The sequence below is a fragment of the Falco rusticolus genome, chromosome 6 (assembly GCF_015220075.1).
Source record: "Falco rusticolus isolate bFalRus1 chromosome 6, bFalRus1.pri, whole genome shotgun sequence".
NCBI lineage: Eukaryota > Metazoa > Chordata > Aves > Falconiformes > Falconidae > Falco > Falco rusticolus.
In genome coordinates, this window is record NC_051192.1 from 2378237 (window position 1) to 2404766 (window position 26530).

The following is a 26530-nucleotide window of genomic DNA, read 5'->3' on the forward strand; positions in this document are numbered from 1 at the left end:
AGCGGGGGTGTCACGACAGCACAGCAGCCGAGGTGAGCCCGATGGCACCCCCTCCGCCGCAGCGTCGTCCCCGTTTCGGCATCGATGAAACGCGAAAAGATAGAAAATAAAAGGAACGCGGTTATTTCGGTGGGTCTGGGGGCCGCTTTCTGTCAGGGAGCGGGGCGGCCCGTGCGGAGCGGGAAGGCCGCGGGGCCGCCGCCATGGCAACGGGGGCAGGGCGGGGCGGGAAGAGGCGGGTGGCGGGGGTGGGGGGGGCGGCTCGCTGATTGGGCGGCCGGCGGCCGCTGACGGCTTCCGGCGTGCGCGCGCGGCGGGCTGGGCGCGCGGGCGCGGGGGGGGGCCCGGCGGCGGCTGAGGCGGCGGCGGTGGTTGTGTCTGTGTCGGTGCCGGTGTGGGGCGGCGGCGCGCAGGGATGGACACGCTGGGCAGGAAGGTGGTAGTGTGCGACAACGGGCACCGGGGTGAGTCGCGCCGGGACCCGCCCTGCCGCCGGGAGAAGGTGGGGGAAGCAGGGCGAGGCCCCCCCCCCCCAACCCCCGGGCCCGGCCCCGCTTCCTGCCGGCACACCCGCGGGCCGCGCCCGGCCTGCCGCCGCCACCGGGCCCGGCCGCTCCCCCGCCGCTCCCCGCGCCAGGGCGCTGCTTGGGGCCGGCCGGGGCCCCGCCGCCAGCTCCGGCCCGCGGGCAGCCGCCGCAGGTCGGCGCGGGCCTGCGGAATGAATGGGCGGGGGGCGCTCGGCGCGGTAGGGCGCCGGTGCCGGCGGGGGCCCGTGGCTCGGTGATCCCGAAACCGGCTGAGCGGCATCTGCCGGCGGGGCTTTTCGGTGCCGGGCGCGGTGCGCGGATATTGTGCTGTGCCCCCCTGCCCCTCCCCCCCCCCCCCCCCCCCCCCCCAACCTCCGCCACCCTGGTATTTTGCTGTTTTACCGTGGATCTCTTTATTGCTCTAATGACTAGAGCAAGTCTCCCTGCAGCAACGGGCTTTCACCAAAAAATATCGGGTTTTTTAAAATACCGAACTTTTGAAAAAATTCTGAATAAGCACATTACACATGGAGCAGGATGTGTCCTCTGTCTGCAGGATTATTAAGTTTTAGGGAAGTGTTTGGTTGTTTTTTTTTTTTAGCTACTGTCTAAAACGGAGTATCATCCTTTCATTAATACCTTCCTGACCTGCAACTTGCTCATAAATTGGCATTTTTCTAAATCGAAAAAGCCCCAAAGGTTTTCTCCCCATCCTTTCACCTTTCCCACCCGCCAGCAGCCTGCAGGCACCCGCTGGAAACCCACCTTCTGTCAGTGGTACACAGGCTTTGAGGTGCCTGGCAGGAAGTGAAAGAGATACCCACCTATGGCATCTTATCTTTTTGCTTTAAAATGGTATTTCCCCTCCGTAATTTTGTTTAGCAATCTAGGGTTTCCCCCAGTAAAGAAGTATGTGGAGAGTTACCACAGCTTACAGCATGTAAAGATCTCTTGAATGGGAAAAAAAAAAGTTTTTTTTTTTATATAAACACATGGAATAAAGAAAAAATATTTTTTTAAAGCCCAAGAGGGAATAGCTGAGACAAATGATGATGATAATAAGAGATTCAGCATCCCGAATTAGAGGATTTTCCAGCTAGCATCTGAAATGATTAGCATGATTCAGGAAGAAGAGCATCATATTTGGTAGTTCTGGGATTTGACAGTTCTTCTCACTTTTCCTCCTGTAGCAAAATTTTTCTTTAATTGGGCTGAGGTCAGGAGATTTTGGGTGCTTTTTATGCTATTGTTTAGAAAAGGAAAGAAAAAAAGAAGGCATTTACAGTTTTTCTTCTTACAAAGGGATGTGGAAGCTTTTTTGTTGGGTTTTTTTTCTTCATTGTTTAATATTCTTATTGTTAGGCCCATAATAAAAAAAAATATCTAGAGCTTCATCCTTTAACATGATCCTTTACCTAGCTATAAATCATGGAGTTGTAAAATGTTTAGTGTACTGGTAGTGACAGCAGTGTTGTGCTTTGTCCAGCCCCAGTAAGGTGAGGGGAAGAAGGAATTATTTTCACTCAGTTGCCCAAGCTGGGTCCGCAACAGAGATTCTGTACAGTGTAATGGATCTGTGTGTGCTTTGAAATCAAGAGATGTCTTGGAATGATACGGTTTTTTTTCCTCTGTGAGTTGTACCAGCAGGATATAAATAACTAAGAGTGGAAGTTGCCTTCATAGTGCTGTTGTGGTGCTGAGAGGAGGGGCCTGTGTCACTTTAGCTTGTGTTGCTTTGGGTTGTCTCTGAGTGGAACAATGTGTGTATGGAAGTAGCCTGGCCACTGAGTTCATTGGGGGGGGGGCAGCAAGGTATCAAGAAATAATTGTGAAATCAGTAAACTCAAAATATTTAGGTTGAATCGGGATAATTAAACTAGAATTGGGATAATTAGTCCGGAAGAAAATTGTATTCAGTAAATCTTTCGAGCCTCAGCTGCATGTTGAGATTATCAAGTAGTCCTATATTGTCAAACCAGTGTTTTAATAATATTTTCTGTTCGACAAAGCAGGGATACTTTGTCAGTGACTCCTGATACACCATGATATGTCATACTTAAAACCATGACTGAAATTAAATCTCTTGCCAAGTGCCAGAAATGCTACATAAAAATGGAGACTATTAGAAAAACCGGGTGCAATTTTAATTTTGGGCTTGTCTTTGAAATTCACAGTTCTTGTTATGCTGCAATAGGACTTGTATCTGGCTGTGACCAGTCTTTGAGGAAGAGGTGACTAGAAGGAAGTTCTTGCAACATGTAGTGTAGAAGAGAGGCGGGCAATGGCACCTCAAAGGTCTAAAGCATTAGAGATGAATGTTTTTATTGGTATAGTACAAATGGTAAGTCAGTTAGTGGCCCGTGAAATTGCTGTAATTATATTTAGGTGTTTTGTTCGAGAGTTGCATCGATGGAAAGAATCAAGCACAGAGACCTGATAAAAATATTAGTCTTCATTTTAAAACTTGTCACATGGCCTGTTCGTAAGCTTCCTCATTCTTTTTGTTTGAAAGAATACTTATATATACAAGTTCTTACTGTTTGATGACTCAGTAGGAAGTGAAAGAGCCGGTATAAACCACAGTGAAATGGAGAAGAAACTATATATGGTAAAACTTTGTACATACATGGTCTTGCACACAGCAGGCTAAGTAGCTATTCTTAAAACATTCTGAATGTATGGCAAATGTGTGCAAAAATGAACGGTGATGAATTCTGGGCTTTGTTACAGAGATGTGTAAATTCATTGGGGGGTGGTGGTGCTGTTTGGGATGTGATGTATACTGAGCATTGTACTGAAATTATGTGGTGATTGTTGTAAGGGGTGTGCACAGTGAGGGATGGAAAAGAAACAAGCGAGCTATACTGAAGTTTTACTAGAGAGTTTCAAATTGAGAATGGCAGGAACAGTGTCTAGTGTCTGGCACTAGAAAAGAGAAGCTGATCCTGTTCCAAACTACGGCAGTTCATAATGTTCCATTGAAGATTTTGGAGCATCTGCTGTAAGGGATGGGAGGGAGAAGTGCCTTATGTTTCTTGTACCTCTTCAAAAATCTAAAACTGTGCAGGATCTGTTATGTGCATCTGTGTTTCTTAGGTGCACTTACCTGTTGGTAGTTTTATCGAGTCTGGTTCTTCAGCCATAATATGCAGTGTTACATCATCACAAACCTACCGAACCAGCTGAATGTTCAGCATCGTGTCAGGGAGAACGCTGCAGTGGGGATGCTTGCGTTGATGGGGAGGCTGGTGTACAAGGCTGAATTGCTCTCATCCTCACTAAATTTTGCTGTAGCCTGGAGGGGAAAATCACAAATTTGAAGGCGGGGAGACAGAGTAAAATTCTGCCCCTTCTATCTACTGATGAATTTACCAAGCTTTGTGAAAATGTAATTTTATTTTATTTTTTAAGGCACTCTGTTCTGGCCCGAAAGAGGTGGGGAACAGACTGTGAATGTCCAAGCTTAATCTTGCACATTGTAGTTCACATAGATTAAATCTGGTTTTGATTGTGTTTTAGGCTGGTTGGAGAAATGACAATCTGTTTTTAAAATCTAGGATTTGTTAATTGCCAACATTGTTAACTTCCCAGGAAGGTGTGTCAAGGTCTTAATGCGGAAAGGGCCTGGAAGTTACTATTACAATTCAAATAGTAAGAACTTAGAATAATATTTTTGTAGATCAGCATTTTCTAGGTCAGCATACTTGTATGTGATTTTGAGAGGTATTTTTAAGGTTGGCCAAGAGGCACTTACTGATTTTGTGCAGTAGTCATTTTGGTCACTTATCTCAGTGGTTGCTGTATAAATCTTGGGGTTTATTTGCCCAGTCGGCAGGATTTAAAAGTGTGGGTATTGGAACTTCTTGAGGGGTGGGGGTGTTCCAGTAGCTCGAGTTGTAAAGGTTCGCGTGGATGTTACCGGTCATGTTACTTCTGTTGACCGACACAGTTGGTGGTGACTGGTAGGAGAGTAGCTTCATGCTGGGAGAAAAGCTGTACGCAAATGTATGGGTGTAAAGGTGCATGGGCTGCTGGGGGTGCTTATAGTTGTGCTTGGAACAGTTTATGAAACCCTGAGCTGGAGGGCAATGGGATTATATGGGCTGTTCTGTAAACCTCCTTCTAGCTTAACCAGGTCCTGCACAATGAAATTTATAACAAGCATACCTAAATATTGTAGAAGCAACAGAAACTGTGATTGCCCTGAATGCAGGAATTTGCTATGTCTGAAAAGGAGCTTTTTTTTTTTTTTTTTTTTAGTTTGGACACCGTTATTTGGACCCAAGCTATGAGACATTTTGAAGAACTGAGCTGAATCAGTCCTTCAAAATGCCTCATACACTTCCTCTGGTATAAAACTTACAGTAAAGTCTTTGGGTGTATTCAGGTAGTGTGATGCAGAAATCCTTGTGGCTACTCTTTGCTTTCTCGTAGCAGCACTGCATTCTTGAATACACAGATAAGACCTATATAACTCCTAGGTACTTCTGGCCTTAATATAAGCAAAAGAGTTGATAAGTACTTGCTTTTTCAGAGGACTCGGACTGAAGTAGAATGAGCAAAATCAGTTGTGTACACAGTGTTATTCTTCAAGTATTCCAAACAGCTCTACAGGGAGCACTGAATGGGTGAAAGAAATTAGGGTCACAAAAAGCAAAAAAACCCAAAAATCCCTTCCCCCCTGTATTAGCCCAACTTTAATTAAAATATCTCTTGGCTCTTTCCATAACTGCCTTTAAAAATTTCTTTCCAAAACAGGTGACCTTTTTACTGCAGTACAGCAGATAATTTAGAGCAACAGAAAGTGACTGTTCACGTTAGTGTAATGGCAGAATTCCCCTCAGCTGCGATTAGCTGTACTCTTTTTGCTGTGATAATTGTTTCAGTGGCAGTCTTCAAACCTGACTTCAGAAACTCGGTGAATGTTTTGGAAATTCTAGCAGGTGGCTTTTAATACAACCTGAAATGGGGAATTAAGCTTTGGGACAGGGTCCCAAGGAGGCTGTGAATTATCTGTCCTTGGAGGCTTCCAGTGCCCAACTGGTCAAAGCCCTAAGCGACCTGGTCTGAATCCAGTGACTGCTTTGAGCCCGAGGTTGGACGAGGCAGATCCTGAGGTTCCCTCCAACCTGAGTGATCCTGCAGTGCTGTGTTACTGCTGTTACACCTAGATGGTTGAGTCATTTTGCAGATGAAAATGTGTAATGTTTAGTTTGGGGACTGCAGGATTTTGTTTTGGCACGCTGATACTGCACAGTATGCAAAGTATTAATCAAAAAAATTCATACAGACACCTGCTCTGTATGAACTGTAGGCAGAACATCAGACTGGTATGTGACCATCACAGTAGGACAGCTGAAGAGTAGAACTTGCTGATCCCCATGAGCTAAAATTGTAACTTCTTGCTGAAGTTACTTTAAAGTTCTTGTTTTACAACCAAGCTTCCTCTGGTGACTGTGTATGTATGTGTGTGTATATATATATATATATATATATATATGCTAGGGTTTTTTTCCCCTCGGTTAATCCTCACTGTTTTCTTAGTGAATATCCTGTTTTGGGACCCAGTGATAGAAAGCTTCCTTTCGTTCATATTTGGGTGACAAACACTTCTTCAAAAGAGTATCCTGTTTGGTGTGAACTATTATCAGCTAAGTTTTTGGTTGTGCTGTTGGCTTTGGAAGTGCTTACTGCAAAAATCCTGTCTTTATATTTAAAAGGAACTCTGTAAAATTATCAAACTGAGAAATCCATCTGAATTGCACAGACTTATCTGCTAGTTCACTGTTAAACCTTTTTTATAAAAGCATAAGATTTGAATTCACAAGGTTTTGGGTTTTTTTTTTCTGATTTTTGTTATGGCACTGTGTGCTTTAATTGAAGAGGTAATTCCATTTGGTGTCATCGGGTACTCATCATAAGGTGATCCATTGCAAAATGATGGAATTTGGGTTGCTAGAGAATTTTAGAGTTGTAGGAAATCCAAATTCAGACATTGCACTGTCTTATACCTCTCAACATACTTAGTAGTTTTAATACTGCTTCTCAAAAATGTGACAGTCTGACTCAGAAAACATTCTGGAAGATACTTTAATTCAGTTTTACAGATCTACGCATCAATTGAAATGTGTAAAATTGATTAGTAAGTATAAATCCAGTTGGTTTCCAGTGGGACACATGCTCTTAAATTTGGACTTAATTTTCTACACCAGACCAGGTTTCTGTCGGTAAACAAAAGTAATGCATATTCTAATAAAATTATTTATTCCTTTTCAGTTTGTGAAATGTGGCTATGCAGGCTCAAATTTTCCAGAGCACATTTTTCCAGCTTTGGTTGGAAGACCCATTATAAGATCAACTGCAAAAGTGGGAAACATTGAAATCAAGGTAATTTTTTTTTCATTATTATTACTTTGTGACAGTTAAAAATATTTAGGGCAGGTTTTGACTTGTGTAGTATTTGGAATTGGTTTTTCGTTAATTCCCCTTTACGCTATTTTGGTATATCCTGATTAATTTCTGTATCGGGTTTTAGCCTATTGCAAACTACAAATGCATTAAGAGAGTGATGTAGAGCACTGGAGGCCTTCAGATAGTACAGCTGAGGAGGCAGCAGGTAGGGCTTGGGTGGTTGTGGGCAAAAAGGGGCTTCAGGTGCCAGTATGTAAATGATGTCCAGATTAGAAGGCGGAAATCAGAAGTGGTTGATGTCATTGAGCTGTGTTGTGGGATTCTGAGACAATGCTGAAGAATTGCTGGAGCTTCCAGGTCTTCCTATACTGTTTGCTTTCTACTCACAGTTGATCATCTGTGATCTTGTATGAGATGTTTAACCTTGCTTGTGTTTGCATTTCATTGTTTCTATTGTTTTTGTTTTCTTTTCTTTTTGCTGCTGGTTGGTGTAGGTACTCCACATCAGTTAGAGATGGAGAAAGGAGTATTCAGGCTAGTTTGTCTTGGGATGTTATTCCAAGCTTGGAATTGGGGACACACACCACTGCTTGAGAATCTTTTTCTGAAGTCCAGGGACCTGTCATTTCCCACTTCGTTTTGTAATTAGAATAATGCTTCAAATATTAGTAGTTGCTTCTGTAATACAGGCTTCAGTAAATGTCTTGGCCTTGCTGTGGTCACATCCTTCCTTCTTGCTTCTAGCTACGCATTCTCACCTTGTGCTGGTTGTACTGCTTGTGCAGACATGTGGTAAGCAGCTTCAGTGAGCTGATCCAGCTGAAAAAAAGAGTGATTTCTTTGTCAGGTGAGGTTTTGACTGCTTTACTGCACAGTGGTGCAAGCTCTGTTTTGAGAGCAAGGCAGAAGTAGAAACCTGAGGGAGAAACAGGAGGCGACGCAGAACTGTAGAAGACCTCTCTTAGGCCAGGGAAGGTCAAGTAGAGACACGCATGTATAAGCTTTCAGTTTTCCTTTCCTTGTTGCTTCCGAGCAGCAGATTAGCCAAAAAAAAAATAAATAAATCTGCCTAGTCTTGTTCCTTATCTTCAGAACTGTATGGGCGGCAAGAAGTTCAGCTACCTGATTTCTGCTCCCTCCCTGGAAAAAGTTAGTGTCAGCAGAAGGCCATGCTGGGAAGTCAAGAGGACGAAAGTCATCAGACCTTTCAAAAATGTGCCTTTTTTTTTTTTTCTTCTCTTTAATTTAATATTGCAATACTGCTTGCCTTGTGTTAGCTAGGACAAATTGCTTGAAAGGGAACCTTTCCCTGTTACAGTAGATAGGAGTTTTTGTAAAGAGAAGGAAAACATACTCTTTTCTCTTGAAAGACTTGGGGAGAGGTGTTTCTTCAGATATCTACTTGAACTTAATGTGCCAGTTTCTTCGAGGAGGTTCTGGTAAAGTTTTATGAAAGTTACACAGTGATTTACAAGTATGAAGTCCAAGAAAAATTCTCTTGCATTAAATCTCATTGTTGAAGCAGTGTTTTCTTTCCAGCTGATCTGATACAGCCTGTCCTGCCAGTTTGGGTATCCTCTGATTATCTGATAACTTAGTTTAATATCATTACAGGTGACAGTCTTGAATTGGAAAGATTTAGCATTGGAGGTGGAAGTGGGTAATTGACATGAGATCAGTGTGAAAGAACCAGTAAACTATAATTTTGCATGCATTGCCCATCTTCTGCTTGAGCATGGATCGCATGGGTGTATCTTAGAGAGTATGAACTGTGTCTAGATTCTTCCTAGAAGTTTACAGCGTCTGCATATAATAGCTTTTTAAGAAAGCAAGTGCATCAGGAGAGGAAATCCCTGTGTCAGATACTCTGGGTATGCCAGTAGGATAATACAGTAGGAAGACTTGTTGAGTGAGTGATGTTTTTCTTCATGAGATTCTTGCAGATTTCCTAAAAAATTTAATGTATTTTAGCAGATTATTTTTATGCCAAAGTTAATTCCAGCCATTTACTGCAGGTTCTTACGGGGTAAGTTTAAAACAGAGTAAAGGAAGCTGGCAAGATCAGTTTAATTTTTCAAAACCATTCAGAAAAGCTGTCATTCCTACGAAATTCAGAACTCTGTGTGAAGTCTGGAAGCTGATCAAAACAGCGGTTGTCTTGTATCTGTTGAGTTACTGATTTCAAGTTGTTTTGCCGTGCTTTCCTTCTGGATTCTTATTTCAGCCAGCAGCTGATATATAGCTTTTTCCTCCTACTAGAGTCACCAGTTCAGAACATAAACACAGAAGTTTGGTTATTACTGGGATTATTTTGCTTAAAATTGCAACCTTAAAACTCTAAAACCAGAAGCACAGATGCTGCTCTTTGCTTTTACTGAGATACTAATCTTTGCAGCAGGTTCGGGGGATTGTTAACCCTCTGAGGAAAGCAGGGCTGATGAGTAGCTCTGACTAGGTAAAACAGGGTTTTGGGGCAGATCAGACCCAGTGACGGGCTCAGCCATAGTCTGTGTCCTACAGCTCTGCTCAGTTGCTGCCAAAGGCGGCCTGGAGAAGTCGTTTCCGTCCTCTGGGTTTGAAGTGGGGAAGAGGGCGGTGCTGGGACCAGCCTCTTTGGTACCGCCTGTCCAGAGGCAGCTGCCAGAAACTATGCGCTTTTGCTTTGACACGATTTGCAGAATAGGTAGATTTGCCCTAATGGTGCTGATAGTTACCCTGTGGCTTCTGACAGTTTAGGTGACTCAAAGTGAGTTTAATAGAAGGAGGAAAAATCTCAGTAGTAATGGAAATGGCTTTAGTATAATTTTGGCCAATGTTTGTGCACGTGCACTTTTATGTAGCTCATAGTGCTTCCTGGCTGCTTTGATTATCTTAGCTTCCTACCTCTGTAGCTTGCTATAGGAGAGAGTTTTGAGACACTGCTCTTACTACTGCACTTTATGGTTGCTTGTTTCCATTCTGAGAGTAGATGCTGGGATTTAAGTAAATATCTCTAATTTGATTCTTTCTGGGTATTAGTTCCATGATACGTGAGCAGATTAGCCTGCTTATAGGTGAATGCTTTTATGTTACCGTTTTCAGTTCTTGGGTATTTGAAGCGGAATTTTTAAAACAACGTTTAAATTTAGCATTTGTCAGAGCTAGCTATAGTCAAATGCTTTGTGCAGAGTCTTGTCTAGTTCAGATGAACACCTTGCCCAGGGTAAAACTCCAGTGTTACAGAATACTTATGCACAGAATCCTATTTATGAGAAGTTGGCATATATACTGGTTTTGTTTGCAACGTAAGATGCATAAGTGTGATATGCCACTGACATGTAGCAGTAGCTTCCTTTAAAGAGGTATTTTAATCTGAGATCCTGAGAATGTTAGTTTGGCCCTAACTAAACTAACTCAGACCATTTCCTGCTGTACATGCATCTCTTTTCAGCCTATTTCTACTGTGTACTTAAAATAATTTGAGAATTTCATTTAGGCCTTTTCTGACTTTCTTGCTTCTACCTTCTTTCTTCACCTTTCTTGACCTGTTGAAGTAGAATAACAAAAAGATGGTAAGTGAGGTGCCCCTGTGCTATTTGTTTACCATTTTTGCTTGATGGGACCTAGTAGCTGTTATGTTATTTTTTGATGCTATTCATTGTTTTGTCTTGTCCTACATTTTACATTTGAATACATACTTATTTTGGACGTTGTTCATTGCTTTGGTTTACTAGCAACTAATTTATGAGAATATTTTATGTATTGCTTCTAAATGTTACATAACCTGTAGTTTTGCAAGATACAAGAGTAACACTTAAAGATCATCTTTAACAGTAGAAATTGCTCTATTTAACATTAAAAACCATGAGCCTGAAAAACTTTCAGATTTCGGTTAGGCAAATACTACTGAGTACCAAAGTGGTGGAAACACTGGATGTCATGGTACTGGTTCCGCTCTGCAAATTCAGTTGTGCTGTCCTCCTTTCTCTTCACTGACCAAGTACGCATGTCTGTTAGTGTGCTCTTGAGAACAATTGTTCAGCCCTTTAACTTTGTTTTAAGAGGATGTGAAAGTTTTGTGCAACTTTCATTGCACATTTGAATAGCGGCTTTTTCTGGGCTGTGTCCTGTTCGGCAGCATAGAGCCTCAAAAAACAATGCACAAAAAAGGCTTCTGATTCTTCTAACCAGTGGAGTTTCTGTCATCTGAAATTCTCAGGAGTAATGTGGCTGTGTGGTGGAGTTTTCATAGTATGGTTTCACTTGAGTATATTTAATTTAAAATGTTAGTCTTGACTTTTGTCTTCTGTGCAGTTGAGAACTAAGTGTGATCTACTGTGCAAGGGGAAAACAAACAAAACACTTTGTCAGTGAGAAGGGGTGGAAGAGAAATGGTTTGCTTTAAACTGTTTTCAATTAACGTCCTTTTTATATAGTCGACAGTACCTGTTTAGGTTATTTCTAACAAAGGCATTATAAACCGGGTGCCAGATTTTTTGTTGTGCATTTTTTTTCCCTAGTATTGAATAGTAGGTTGAGTAACTCTCACTTGAGAAGTTTTCTGTGCCACAGCAACTGCAAGCTGCGGTGGCATGTTTTTCTATGAAGCAGTTGGATTTTTTTCAATTAAATTGGTATTAGCATGGAAACAGTGCTGTTGGTGTCTAGAAATAAGTTCTTAGGGCAAAATACAGGCAAGTCAGTTAAGGCTTCTTTAGAAGTATGGGATGTAACAGGGAGCAAAAATAAGATGTTACTGTGCATACTTCCTCTGGGAAATACGTGGGAAAGGAGAAGATGTGATGCTACTAATTTGAATGTGCAATGTTTGCATAACTAACTTTAATAAACAGATTGCTTAATCAGTGTGAAATGACTGGACAAACTGTGCATTAGTTGGTTGTATTTGTGTAAGAATGTATTACTGGGACTTTTGGCTTGGGACTTTTGGCATGGTACAGACAAGGGTATATTTTTATATTTAGATGTGTCTCTTCACACCCTACTGACATAGGCAATATGTAAACCATTGTTTCTTTTAATGTCTAGTGTGGAACTCCTAATCTCTTACTTGCTTTTGCTACTGTTCGGTATGCTTATTCACCACTCATTATTCCTTTTTTGGTATTGTGCACAGAAATTTGCAACATGCATGGACAATTACTCTGCAAATCCCACCTACTACTACCCTTATGTGCTGTTTTGCATCTCAGCCCTTAGAAATTTAGTATTTGATAAAGTAGTTTGGAGGTGTCAGTGGAGAAGCATCTGTACTTATAAAGATCTTTATAGTGTCTAGCTGTACCAGGGTTTATTGGTTTAAGGTAAATTGGAAAATGGAAAAAAAAATATTTTGGAAAAGGTTTGGGATGGGTAAAAGCTAAATTTAAATACTACTTGAAATATATTCTACTTCTTTCCTAAGTACATAAAAATTATTCTAAAATGTGGGCATTGTTTAAGAACACAGTTTGACACAGGCTGGTGCAGTTCACTGTCATTCTTGAGGATTCTAGTGGTTAGAAAACTCTGCAAGCACTGACATGTTTCTATATTAAAATTTTACAGGATCTCATGGTTGGTGATGAAGCAAGTGAATTACGCTCGATGCTGGAAGTAAATTATCCAATGGAGAATGGCATAGTTCGGAACTGGGATGATATGAAGCACCTCTGGGATTACACGTTTGGACCAGAAAAACTTAATATCGACACAAAAAATTGTAAAATACTGCTCACAGAACCTCCCATGAATCCAACTAAAAACAGGGAGAAGATAGTGGAGGTATGTCTGTCTAGTAGAAACTGTTATATACTGTCATTGGAGCATTGCTAAGAGATTTTAACTTTTTGGAACGCCTGGTAATTGTCTGAGGCAAAGTGGTTCTGTTTTATAACCAAAACTCATCCTCAGCCATAGTCGTGAAGGCTACTGTGCTTAAAATCAAACAAGCTGATCTCGTTCAAAAGCTATAAGCAGGCTTCTTGTCTCAAGCCATGTCACCATTAAAACACAGAATTAGAAAGATGGGTTTCTCTTCATGTAATCAAGATACATTGATTACTAGCTATTGCATGAATGTTAATTACTTTAAATGACTTGGACTTTTGTAAGCCACTAATGCTTCAGAGGAGATTGAGGCTTGAGCCAGATGATGCTTACCAGGTGGAGCAGTGTTGTTGGAGGTAGTTGAGACAAAGGTGTGATGACAACCAAATCACTAATCTGTGACTAATGCTGGGGATTATCAATGAAAGCCTTCTAAGAAGGAAAGCCTGGTTCGTGGGTCCTCAATCTCGGAGTGCTGCCCTGGGTGGCCTAAGCCCCATCTGAACCTTGTGTTAATGTCAGTTGTCCAATATATATTGCTTAGCTGTAGTACCATGTGATGAAGACTTGATTTTGAAGAGCAGTAATGTTTGACAAGAACAAAAAGTTTAGTCTTCCGTTCTGTTTTTTTCCCCTCAAGCATCACAGGTATTTTCAGTTAATGTAAGGCATTCAGTGTAACAAAAATTTAAAAACTGTGTTGTTAGAGTAGCTGAAAGGGCAGGAAAAATGAATTCTTCAGTATGAAACCTTATCCATTTATCAGAACTTTGAATATGAAAGCTTGGGTATGTATATTTTTCCCCAAAAATCTGTTGTTTATTCTAATAAGAACTTACCTTTATCATTACCTGCTGACTTTTCCTTCAAAATCCTTTGTTGTCACAGCTCCAGTAGTGCTTTCTGCAATGTGGCAGTGACTGTATTTGTGCTGATCTTTTCTTTCAGTGACTTGGGATCAAGTCAAGTATAGCAAAGTGGGAAAAACTTAAGTGGAAAAAACCCAAACTGTACAATCTAAATTCAGCATTTCTTCGAAATTGTGGACATTTGGGACCTTTTACCGAAGTATTACATAATGCAACATCGGTAATACTGCCTATTGTATGTCAGTTAGCTGTGATGGGATGGACATAGCAGATTATTCTGGGTGGCCTCCATGTAGCAGGAACGGTTGAATTTCCCGTTCAGGCTTCTTTGCTTTTCAGCTGTCTACAATAGTGTTCTTGTTCCTGTTTTCCTGCTAAATACAAAAGGCTAGATTTTAGTTATTCTGGTACTGAGTAATTTTATACCCTAAATTGAAGAGCCTTGTATGGCTTCTGAACTCTGCTAAAATATTTGTATTGCTACATTTGCTTTTTTAAACCACTCCAGGGATTGTAGATGCTTAATCATGATCCAGAGGATTAGGGGAAACTGGAATCCATTTTTGTAAATTTAAATTTGAGTGAAACGGAGGCTTGTTGTTTCTGTTAATATTTTTAATGGATCACAGTATTATGAGGACTAGCAATATTTAGGTTTTTTACTCCAACATGTTTATACTCCTTCCATTTTTGACATATAGTCTTCCTTTTCAGGGAGGCCAGCCCAGTATGAAGCAGAGGACTGAATTAAGGTTTTTCCTAAAGTCAGCAGTAAATATAATAACGTCTCTGCATGTTGTGATACAATGCAGTAGCATTTTAAAAGAAAAGCTTAGCCATCTGGACCATATCAAGATGATAGATAATTATATTTGCTGTACTTCATTCTACTTCCAGTAATTTTCTTTCCTCACCCCATCGCTCTGTCAAACTCGGCTACGCAGTAACAGCAGCAAGCGCTCACATGGCGGCTGTGTTGTAAAATACATATTTTAAAAGTGCCGTTTCTTTCTTAGCATGTACAAGACACCAGTTGCTCCTCGGCTTAGCTGGGTGTTTGCTCTTTGTTTGTCTCCGGTTACCTGATGTGTTCTCATTCTGTAATACCCTCAGGAGCAGCCAGGCTGAAGTGGCGTATCAGGTAGCTGTAAACATAGATACTCCAGCACAGTCACTTCTCCTAATCCCAACCTAGTATTCCTTATCTTTTTTTCTCTATTTTTAGTTCTTCATTTCTGTGTCCAGTTAGAACCTTGCTTTATAGGTAACCCAAAAGTGGCTGTCATGAGAAGAAGAATCTTATCAGGAGAGCATCCTGCTCAGTGTTTACATCTTAAGATTTGTTAACATGTATGTCCCGTGCCGGGGCAATTCTGGTGTCAAATAGAAGAGACCTAAATGTCTGTCCTTCGAGAAAACCCCTCAAAGGCCTGCATATAGGTTATAGAAGGGTTTTGCAGTGGCTTCTAGGGTTTAGTGCAATGTGTGAAGGCACTAACTAATGCCATTTGAATATTTGTTTTGTTGTATGAAGATGATAATTCAGATTATTCTGAAATTAGGTTTTTGTCTTGTAAGCTCTCTGGTGGTTTGGAAGAAGACTCATCCACTGGAATAGTGCTGGTTTTAGACAGTGGCTACTCAAACGGGATCTGAGTTGCTGCCCTTTCAACTGTTCCTCTTCTGGCAGACAGTTCTGCTTCTTGTTTCTGAAGGTATTGCATATGTGCTCCGGAGTGGCCATTGCAGGGAAGTTACTAGCCAGCCTGTGATTTCTTGTTCATTCTTACCCTGCGCACCTGACTACTGTATTAAATTTCCTTTTATATTATCTACAGTCCACATTGAGGGGTTATAAAATCCCAAAGCGTGATGTTCTCAGGGCAGGGAGCTCTGCAGCTCACCCTCTCTGTGTTCCTTTCTGCTTGGCTTCTGCGGTACTGTGTGCTCACAGCAAGTATCCCGAGAAAGGCGGCATCAATCTTCCCAGGGGTTTTGCCGTGTGCTCAGTACAGCTTGAAGAAATGAACTTGACTTTGCAAGGATCAGGTTTTTGATATGGGCCAGCTGTTTAAGATCACACTATTCTAACAGAAGGTTCTTTAAATAGTTCAGAATTCTAAAATTGTCAGGCATCAGCTTTCTTTCTTGAAAAATATTTAGATATCTTTTACTTGAGCTGTGGGAGTACTTAGGATTTAATCAGCTTCTAATCCTAGAAGTTGCAAAGTGCTCAGGGGGCTGCAGAATAGCAAAAGCAAAACTTCTGTTATGTGCTGGAGAAATCAGAGTTCATCTGTTTTTCCTGGTAAAGCATTTTGAGGGGAAAACTGCTGTACAGTATGATTTGTTTACTTGGCCGCCTTTGTGTTTATAAAGAAGACAAGATCCTATAAACTCTGCATCCTTTCCTCACTGAAGCTAGCGTGGTGGTTAGGGGAAGCTGGCCTACAAGGCAGGCAGGCACTTTGCGTGTTGCAGTAAGAGTTCTGCAAACCTGTGGTTTTCTGTATGTAGCAACAGAGTTCATCCTACCTGAACTATTTCACTCGTAGTGGATTTTGCACTAATTCTGGAAGTTTTTCATCAGTTGTGCTTTAAAGAAGGAAAGAAGGTGGCCCAGATGCAAAGGGCAATCTTGATTCTAGACCCCTATGTGTAGGCATCTGTTTGGTCTTTACTTGACGTAGTCTGTGGTTGTACAAAGTCTGTAGGGCTTGATATGAGGAATAAAAAACCAAAACCCCAGAACTTCATTAGATAGAGCATACACCTTTAACAAACATTTCATTCCCAAGTCGCACTTCAGTAATGAAGTACTTGGCTGGTCTACAAGGACTGCCTCCCACTCATTAGAGCACTTTGGAAAACAGCTTAGTAAAGCTGCAGAAATTGCTGTGTGGGTTTCACTTTCATTGCTAAACGGATCTGGAATATTTCACGTGGCTTGTCTTGTGTGAACAGGTAAGATGTGGAGCTGAATGTGCTACTTTCTGCCAGAAAGTAGGTAGGTTTCTAATATTTGTGTAGAATCTGCATGATGAAGTTACTTGGAAAGTGATTTTGATTAGCAAAAGTACGGAATTATAGAAGTACAGTTTTCAAACTTCTGTGAATTTTTTCTTAATTATTTGGCCTTTTCTGGACATTAATTTTTGCCTTCATCTTACAGGTTATGTTTGAGACATACCAGTTTTCTGGGGTGTATGTAGCCATTCAGGCTGTTCTTACTTTGTATGCTCAAGGTAGGCAAAGATAACTTAAAATCTGTTTAGTTTGTAAATGTGTTGCTGAGCCAAAGTACTAATATGGTATTAATGAGTCTTGGGCTTAATTCGACGCTGCTGTAAGTAAGCTCGGCTCTGACTTAGGGGCCTGCTTTTTGTTTTGAGGAGCTATTGGTAGGTACCATGTCGGTGGTGTTTTCATGAACCAACTGTGGTGACGTGCTTGTAAAGGCAAAAACCTGGTTTATCAAAACTATTGTTGTTCCAGGGTGTAGTCATTTAGCCTTTGGCATCAAGTCTTAATGACATGCTTTTGATTTTCTGATAAAGGAAAAATTTATTACCATAAGTGAATTTCAAGATGACTAGGTGACTTTGGCATTATTTTCAGGTTTAAAAAAAAAAATTAAAAATTTGATTCTTTTGCTGTAGATAAACTAGAATAAATCATCCTCAGCCTGAGGAGAAAATCAGATTCACTGAACTCGATAGAAATTCTACCACAGACTGCAATCCATCTAGGACTTTAAGAAGCTACTCAAGCACATCAGTTCTGATAACGTGACTCTTTACATCTGTTTACTACTGGCTTGGTGTATTTAGCTGTCACATAGCAGGACATAAATACCTTTGCCCATTAACATGTCACCATAGTTTCTGTGTCCAAAAGCAAAAGTGACGGGCTACTGGAAGGGTGGTTCTGTTATGCAAGTCATTAAAACTAGTTGAACCAAAACGGCTTTTGCAGACCTGGATATTACTTTTTTTTGCTGTGATCTGTGCTGTCATTCTTTTTGTTTGTTTGTTTGTTTTCTTCCCCGCCCCCCCCCCCCCCCGGTTTTTCTTTGGTTTGATTCCTTATAGATATGACTAACACATAAGTCTTAAATTCTGTTGTTAATTGTGCGTGCATTTTACCGAATAGTGGTCAAATACTGTGTGAATAAAAAAAGTGAAATAACTTAGAGCAGTCCAGTGTTTCTACATACTGTCATCTAAAATAAAGTTGAAGACCTTCCAAAGATACAAAAAACAAGTGGCACATAAATAGAACGTTTGCCTTTGAAAATAAAAAAAGCCCTTTAAAACATCCTACTTATTTATGTTACATTAAACATTAAAGTAGTGGCTAAAATTACATAGAGATGTGCCTCGCTGCAGTGCACCGCATTTTGTTGCTGCTGTTAAAACTCTCTTAAGACTAATTGTTGCTTTTACCTGGAATTCTGTGTGCTCATATACCTTTTAAAGGCAAAGGGGTTTAAATATCAAAACCTGGTCCTAATTAGGAAATTCTTTAGCAATTCCTCACAGCAGTCTTTGGAGTTCGGTGTAGTCCCTTGTGACTGACTATTTCCTTCCTTACTGCGTGTGTTCAGTTGTGAGACTTGTTGTGTTTGCATAGTAGTTATTCCAATGCGCTAAGAAATCTAAAGATCTGATCACACAGCTGAACCAAGGTGTGTTCTTTGATTTGTTAGGGGCAAATAACCAATTTGTTTGCCTTCTGTTTACAAAGCTTGAGCAAACTACGGTAGCCAAACCAGTGCACCTTGCCCATTACATGTTAAATGGCCCTTCATTATATTAACGTCTCCCCTTAAAATACATTATCTTGCTTTAGGTAGCTTGTGAGAAACTATAAAACTGTTTTCTAATCAACTTTCACCATGAATTCTGCTGCTTATTTTGTTAGCGAAGTATAGAAATTTCTCTTTATACATGCCTATGATATCTCAGTTTGGTACACCTTGGAATGTAATGGTTCTGTGGTAAACTTTTTTCACTGGAGTTAACCTCTCTAGCCTATGAAAGTGAATCTGATTCAGCCTAACACTGTTTCTGTGGGGAAGAAAGTTAGATGTGTTCTGTATAGTCCAAATATTCTCTACCTTCTGAAAGCATTGTCTTGTTTTTTGAATACCAGTCAAAATGAACAAGTCCTAATAATTGTAACCAGGTAAACTTGTGGCCTGATTACCTCTAATACTACTTTATATTTTTAGATCTCTCTATATTTTATATATATATTCTTATATATATATAAGAAATTAACGTAAGGTTGCACATACACAGCTGAATCTGAGGAGGAATTTGTGCCCCAGCAAGCATTTAATGATCTTTGATATTCTCTTTAATTAGAGTGCAATTTGAGATGTCAAAACACCAGATAAATTTATGAACAGTGGAGTTATATGCATCTAGGAAAAAGTAGTGGTCATACTTCTAAAAAATGTATATGAAAACATTTGTTACTATGAAAACCTTAAGTTTAAAATCCAGCTGAGTGGAAGCAACTGAATTTTAAATTGTGACTATTTTTCCCAAAAGGATGACTGGAGGGAACAGGTTGTGTTAAGATTACAATGAAAAATCCTATCTTAAACTTGCTACTATTCTGCTCTCTGTGTGGAGGTGCTAATAACAGTTGTACCTTCTCCCCTCCCTCCCCGTCCTTTAGGCTTGTTGACTGGTGTTGTTGTGGACTCTGGAGATGGCGTAACTCATATTTGCCCAGTTTATGAAGGCTTCTCTCTCCCTCATCTCACCAGGCGGTTAGATATCGCTGGGAGGGACATCACTAGGTACCTCATTAAGGTAAGCTGGAAAGAATATTTAAGGTTGTGTCTGGTATCTGGGGTACATCGGTTCAAGTTAAAATCCCTGGATAGCAAGAAACCTGTAGTTTTCCCTTTATTATTCATAGGTCAATTACATAACTCCTGTATGCTCTGTATTGCTTCAGTCTGTCCTTATGTTTCCTCATCTAAATCGCATTGATGATATTAATGTTATTCAGAGACTTCACATTTTCTTAGTGGCGTTCCTGTAGGCGTATTTAGGAAGGACAAGCTTAAAAGTTGGCTTTCTTGGTACATGAAATAAAACCAAAATTTTGTTCTGTTGGTTCTACTTGTGTATTTTCTCAAGGACCTTTTCTTACAGTGTGGAAAATAGTGTAGCGATTCTTCCCTGATTAGTAAATAAGACAGTATGTTTTATAGACTAATTGAGTGGGGGTTTTTTTAATATAAGCAGCGTTCTGGATTGACAGCTCTTAAGGCTGAACAGGAATAGTGGAGTGTTCTGAAGTGAAGCCCTAAATATAAGAATTATTTTGGTTATCTTTCACTTTGTAATGGTTATACTGAAGGTTGTAATGACAAAGAAAATTTCCCACTTGCAGTAATGCTGCTGCTGTTCTACTTTCTGGTAGTAATGGATACACTGTGACAGATTTGACTTAATACTAAATTTGCAGTTAAAAAAGGGAGATGAACTATTAAAGATAGTGTTTGATTGTACCCGTGTACTGATAGAGAGATCTGGACTGTTCTTCTCATTTACCGCTCACCTGATGTGTCCCCTCTAGCTCCTCTTGCTGCGAGGGTATGCTTTCAACCACTCTGCTGATTTCGAGACTGTTCGCATGATCAAGGAAAAGCTATGTTATGTGGGCTACAACATTGAACAGGAACAGAAACTGGCGTTAGAGACCACAGTACTAGTTGAATCCTACACGGTGAGTGTTTTGAGACCGCTTTGCTTGTCCTAAACTCCATAGGTTTACATTCAGGTAGCGTTTAGCTTTGGTTCCTTCTGAATTCTTCTTGGCAGTAGCTCATTTCCCAGACACAGGAGTCTGTGGAATCAGATTACTGCGTTCTGGGAAAACTTTTAAAAGCTTTTTCTTTCTTTTCAGATTTTCCATGAAACTTTATTCATTTTTGTCACTGTAGATCCTTGAAATGTGAATGTTACAGAACTGCAACTTGTAGAGAAAGTGGACTTACTCTTGCATGTCAGATTTTCAGCTTCATCTATTTAGCAGTGACACACGAGAGACTGATATCTGGTGACAAGAATGGTAAACGGGCTCTTAGTGGAAACTTCCTGTGATCACACATGGAAGAAAAGAACTTGCAGGAAAGCATTACTCTTGCTCTAAGATTATCTTTTAAATCGATATTAGGAGCTATATGGCAAGGAGATGTTTGGTATGTCAGTATCGATGTATCTGGTCCCTGACGTCTCCAATTGAATTGCATAATGATTGGAGAATTTTCTTCTTTCAGTAGTACCGAATGACTTCTTGCACTGGTGACAATTATCAACAATTTCCTGTTTTAAAACATAAGGGAACAATGTAGGTCATTTCCTCTTGGTTTGTTTAGTATCCCAGTGGCTAAAAGTAGTCTTCTAAACGGGTGTTTTTTCTTCACTAGCTCCCAGATGGCAGGATTATCAAAGTCGGTGGAGAACGGTTTGAGGCACCGGAGGCTCTCTTCCAGCCTCACTTAATCAATGTCGAGGGGGTTGGTGTGGCTGAATTGCTGTTCAACACCATCCAGGCTGCTGACATAGACACCAGGTAAGAGCAGAACACGTAAAATCCCTCTGCCAGGGTGCAGGGGTGACGTGAGAACCGCATTCGAACAGAGGGACACCTTCCGCTTTCGGGGCGAGTGTGTGTGCTGCTGGGGGAGGGCACGTACTGGCAGCGGGGCTCGGTCTGAGATCCTGGAGCTTAACGGGTTGTCTGGAAACTTGATTATTTTGGTATGAATGAGCCAGGGTAGAATCTTGAAAGCACAATATTTTTCTTACTGCTGCTTTCTGGGATGCCTGGCAAAGCATCAGCAAGTCTGCCAAGCTTGCGCGGAGTCTGTCCTTGTGTAGTGACCGTTGTTCGGGTTGTATCTACTCCCCTGGACGTGCAGGTACCTGCTCGTGCTACAGCATTTTCTATATGACACTAGAAAGAATTTTTTGTGTGTGTGTGGTTTTTATTTTGGTTTTTTTTTTTTTTGTCAGATCTGAATTCTACAAGCACATTGTGCTGTCCGGAGGGTCCACCATGTACCCCGGGCTGCCTTCGCGACTGGAGCGGGAACTTAAACAGCTCTACCTGGAGCGAGTGCTGAAAGGAGATGTGGAGAAGCTTTCGGTAGGTGGCGAGTGCTGCTGGGTGCGGGGCAGAGGTTTGTCCTCGGTCCCCACTAGAGGGACCCAAGCAGTCAGAAATGGCAGGAGCTGCGGGTGGCCCGCCGCGCAGCTGGCAAAATCGCGGCCTCTGTTCTTCACACGCCCCACTCTGTTTCGGGTAGGTGGCTTGTGTGGATACGCTTGCAATGAAGCCACCTTGTAGCCCCTGCTAACAGCAAGTAATTCCTGAAGGCCTGAGTGAGTTTGCATGTAAAACAGGCTGATAAATGCTAGGGCAAAACTTGTAGTGGAGGTTGAGCAAAGCTAATGAGTTTTGGTGCCTTAAAGTCATCGTTGAGCAAAAATAATGTATTTTTTTCTCAGTCTGTGAAAGTTTTGGTTAGTGCTATAAGTGAAATACTCAAGAGGCTAGATTTCTCACACACCTTCAAGTGGAATAAATTTCCCTTGTTCGTTGGTTGCTGTCATAGACAACAGCCGCACGTTAGGTGGTGACACTGCATCGTGATGCTCTCTGCTTTTCGAGGAGGTGGTATTTACAGAGAGAATTCCTTGAGTGGTGTTTCTAATGCTGAACTGAATTGAACTCCTCTGGTTCTTAATGCAGTGTTCTCTAAGCATCTTGTGCAGCTATGTGAAGTGACTCAATTGTACAGAATGTTTGAAGTCTAAGAGTGTTTCACACATAGCTTTGACTGTACTCGTTTTTGCTCTTGAAGTCAGAGCTTTAGCATTGAAGGACTGAAGGGAATATTAATTAGTAAAGCTGGTCTAGATTGTGTAAATTTAAAATCTGTTCCATCTGCCCTTCTAAAACTTGATGTAATTCTAAAATAATTTGTTATTTGATGGTCTAGTAACTTCTGATAATTTTAGCTATCGAAGCTTAGGGACTCTTCACCATGTTCGTGAAATGCAAAAATATGGTCTTTAATTTTGTATTCTGACTCCTGGGCTTTTTGTGGATACACTGAAAGTATAATTTTGGGGGAAGTGTCAATAGCTGTCTCCAACTCCCAGTGCAAAGTAGTTATTTTACTTTGGTTGCGCAAGCTGGAAGCTCACGCAGAGCACCCTATGCTAGCACGTCAGGTTTCATTGGTTGCATTTGTCTCACTAAACAGTTTCCATTTTGCTGTTCTGGTGGAAAGCACAATTGTATTTTGAAAGGCTTTGTTTCAGGTATCCTAGTAACAGTTTCTTACCTCTTTCTTAGAAATTTAAAATCCGAATTGAAGATCCACCTCGTCGAAAGCACATGGTGTTTTTGGGTGGTGCAGTTCTAGCGGACATCATGAAAGACAAAGACAACTTCTGGATGACCCGACAAGAATACCAAGAAAAGGGAGTGCGTGTGCTGGAGAAGCTTGGTGTGACTGTTCGATAAATCCCAAAGCTTGTTCCCATCACATGTCTAAAGCTTTTTTTCTTTCATTGCCAATCTCTGAACTCACTCAGCTACATGCTATGGAAAGGCCTGTCTGTGGCCTTTTGACCCAAAGGTCAGGTTTTGTTCTGGTTTCTTGGGGTAGCTTTTGTTAAATGTTTCTTAATGTGGCTAAATTTGACTATTAAATTTGACCACGTCCCTGCAAACAAAACAGAGCAAGAGCAGCCTGTCTACTTCATTGTTCCTTCCCAGTAGGCAATTGGGTAATTCTGGTAGGCTTTTTCTTCTGGGTTTATTGCTGTAGTACCGCTAGCTTTTGTCTCTAGTTCACCAGGGGTTGTGTGCCTTTTTTAGCGTAAGAAAACCTTTAAACAGGAGTTTTTGCTATTGGATCATTGTGGTGGTTATCTTTGCATCTTTTTGCCTCTCTCTACATTAAGATTATTTTTTCTTTCCTGCAATTAGGAATTTTGATTAAACATTGTTAGAAACTAGTTGAACTAGCTGGAATGGCTTTAACACACGTTTCAATGTAATGTGGTTCCACGCGCACTGCTGCCTAAACTGGCTTCTGAGGTGGTTTATCCTTAAAGGTGGTGGTGAGGCTTTCATACTGTATTTCTCAAAGTGGGCATGTACACAGTTGCCACAAACAGAGAAACACCTGATGCTCTGGCAAACGTAAATGTGTGGCCTTAGGTGTCTGTTTTTTCTGGAGGGAGGGGACAGGTTTGAGCTGTGTTGCTTTTCTGTTAAAGGACAGCTGGGGGTCAGTCTGACCAAAAATGCCTCTTTTTATAGTTAAATTTTGGTACCATGTTGTCTCCGCATAGGGAGCAAGAATGTTAAATTAGCTGTTCTGTAATTGTTGAGAAACTTAGTAGTTGTGCTGAGACAGGAGCCTCTAAACTTCTGAAGATATTTAATACTTTCAGAAATGCTTATGAAAACTGTAACTATAGATATTAAACCCCCCAAAACTAAGTTTTAAAAGTCTGGTGTTTTAAGTGCTTATATGTCCATCAGAAGCACTTCCATTAAACTTTACAAATATAATAAACTAGTGCCAAGTAGTTACTGCAAATGAATATTTTGATGACCAGTGTTTATTGCAGCAAGCAGATATTTATAAACAACCACTGGCAGTAGGTTATAAAGAATGACCTATATTTGTTCGAGTTAAAAATAACATTGGAATATGAGATGTTGTCGGTTGGTAAATATCCACAATTCATTTTGTCCAGTCTTGATTTTTGATACTTAACGTGGGATGGGGAAGGAAGTGAAAACCAGTGATGAAAATGAAAATGCTGTTTCCAGAAAGTGCATTAAAGCTGAGTTGTTCTGAAAAATAGAAGTTGTCCTAGTAATTATCAGCCATCTTCTGTGAGTATAGTTGCCTCTGTTTTCTTCCTACTAGCAGACTGGTAACTGACTTTGCAATAAAATCTGCCTTACATAAAGCATAGCAAAACCTGCTTGCGTACAAATGCCAGTTAGACTTAGTTCTACTTTGCTTTTCATGGAAATACTGTATCACTTCTTACTGGTTTTCCAAGCCTACCATAACATTTAAGCATAAGGAAGTTATGTGCTTTTGACTTCCCAACCTTGGAATGTACAAGACACTCTTTCATATACTTGCCATTTGTCTACATCTTTACGTTAATAATTGACCCCAGGGACATGGAAATATTAAACTTCCTTGGATTCTTAAAATTTGCTTTCTTTCTAAATCGAGCAGCTTCCTTTTGGCTGAGCGAGCCAAGCAGGCAGAAACAGTGTCTGCATTTCTTTAATAACAAGACAGTCGCTATAGTATTGCTAGTAATGACCATTTAATTATAGGTGGGTGGGGTTTTTCGCAGCTATATTTACTCTTAACTTGAACAATATGAATTTACAGGCATGCCGGTCATGCCTCAGTGCATGCACTTAAGCAGTTACTAGATTTTTGGGGACGTGAATGTAAGGGGTACTCGTAGTCTTCTGAGCATTTAATACTACTTCTGAGTAGTCTACTGAATTCCTGTAGTCTTCTGAGCATTTAATACACAGACTTAAAAATGCTGTGGGCTTGCTTTAGAGCTGTGGTTTCTCATGTCACTGTCTCTGGGCTTTTCGGACAGCATCAAGAATCATGGAAATAAACCAAAGAATGACTTAAAAACCTTTTTTGAATGACAATCTGTCATGTGATTTTTCAAATCTAAACCTTGACCATGCAACCCCTTTTCTTAACCATCTTCTCCCCTGTTCATTGGCTTCGGTGAGGTACGTGCACGTTTGAGTAAAGGTTCTGGAATTTGGCCCTTTCGCTAGAGAACTTTGCAGCACCGTGAGTAACAGATGTCAGTTGATTGTGCGGAATCTTGGGTTTCCATGGAAACTGTGTATATATATTAAAAAAAAAGGCGACTAGCATTTTAAATTACAGCTATCGGATTCAGAAGAATGCATATGTAATCCAAATACTGAATGGGGTGTTCCAGTTGTGCTTGGTGTGGTGCTTCGTGTGTGTTTGCGCACACTTGAGAGTGTGTGTGTGTGTGTTCTCTCAGCTGACAGCTTCGGTATTGCTATGAAAGCAATCTGGTTTTAAAGTTTTGGGTTTTTTTGAAGACCAAATAACTGAGTTGTATTTGCAATATGCTTCAGCTCTTATAAAATTAGAATAGAAGATGCCGCGTCAGTTGTAAGTTTTTTGGGAACATCCTATTTTTAATGTCAAGCTGCTTCAACCCCCCCCCCTCCCCCCCCCCCCCCAGTGTTCTAGGATGTTAACCAATGTAACACAAATGGCTTTTTATACAGTTCTGAATAATGTTAACACACGACACTGGTTGAGACCATGGATGGAAATAAACATCTATTTAAATTGACAGGTCTTTTCAATACAAAAATAAAATCAGATTTTTTTCAAAGTAGATTATGTTTGCTTTGTTTCCTTTGGGAAATCACAGTTCTGTCAGTTTTTCTCTTAACTTCCATCACAAAACTATCATGAGCTGCTTATGCTGAGGAAATCTGACATGACGAAGTAATACGTTCCCTATTGATTGCTGTTGTAGAGAAAAGCACCCCAACTCCCTTTGCTAGCCAAGACTCCACTCCCCCTGTCCTAGTTTCTTTAAAAAGGAAATAAAACACTTGTTCTTGGACAGGAATCTCTTCTAGTTCAAGCTCTATGCTAGGTGCTGCAGAAGGGGAAGAGCCCTCAACTTGAGCATCCCTGGCCAGGCTGAGGAGCCATGTAGTTATGCTCTGCTTAGGAAGAATCTCCTTGGCAGTGCGGCCTCGTGTGCTGCTTCACCTGCAGCCCTCATGTGAACCGTGCGAGGGGCTAACGTG

At 40.8% G+C, this 26530-nt stretch overlaps 1 protein-coding gene across 1 annotated transcript; it reads left to right on the forward strand.

Moving 5' to 3' along the window:
* Positions 1-321: 321 nt before the first annotated feature.
* On the forward strand, positions 322-26106 carry ACTR2 (actin related protein 2). Its single transcript, XM_037391781.1, has 9 exons — positions 322-502; positions 6804-6914; positions 12486-12701; positions 16788-16860; positions 19304-19440; positions 20216-20365; positions 21069-21214; positions 21658-21790; positions 23006-26106. Exons 1-9 carry the CDS (start codon positions 416-418, stop codon positions 23174-23176), a joined length of 1224 nt encoding a protein of 407 aa, XP_037247678.1. The 5' UTR covers positions 322-415; the 3' UTR covers positions 23177-26106.
* The last annotated feature ends 424 nt before the right edge of the window (positions 26107-26530 follow it).

Excerpts from the sequence above, each read along its gene's own strand:
- ACTR2 (XM_037391781.1), top strand. The coding sequence starts at position 416 with ATGGACACGCTGGGCAGGAAGGTGGTAGTGTGCGACAACGGGCACCGG. Across the intron at positions 12,702-16,787 it reads ACAGGGAGAAGATAGTGGAG|GTTATGTTTGAGACATACCA; the intron begins GTATGTCTGTCT and ends TTCATCTTACAG. Across the intron at positions 20,366-21,068 it reads TACTAGTTGAATCCTACACG|CTCCCAGATGGCAGGATTAT; the intron begins GTGAGTGTTTTG and ends TTTCTTCACTAG.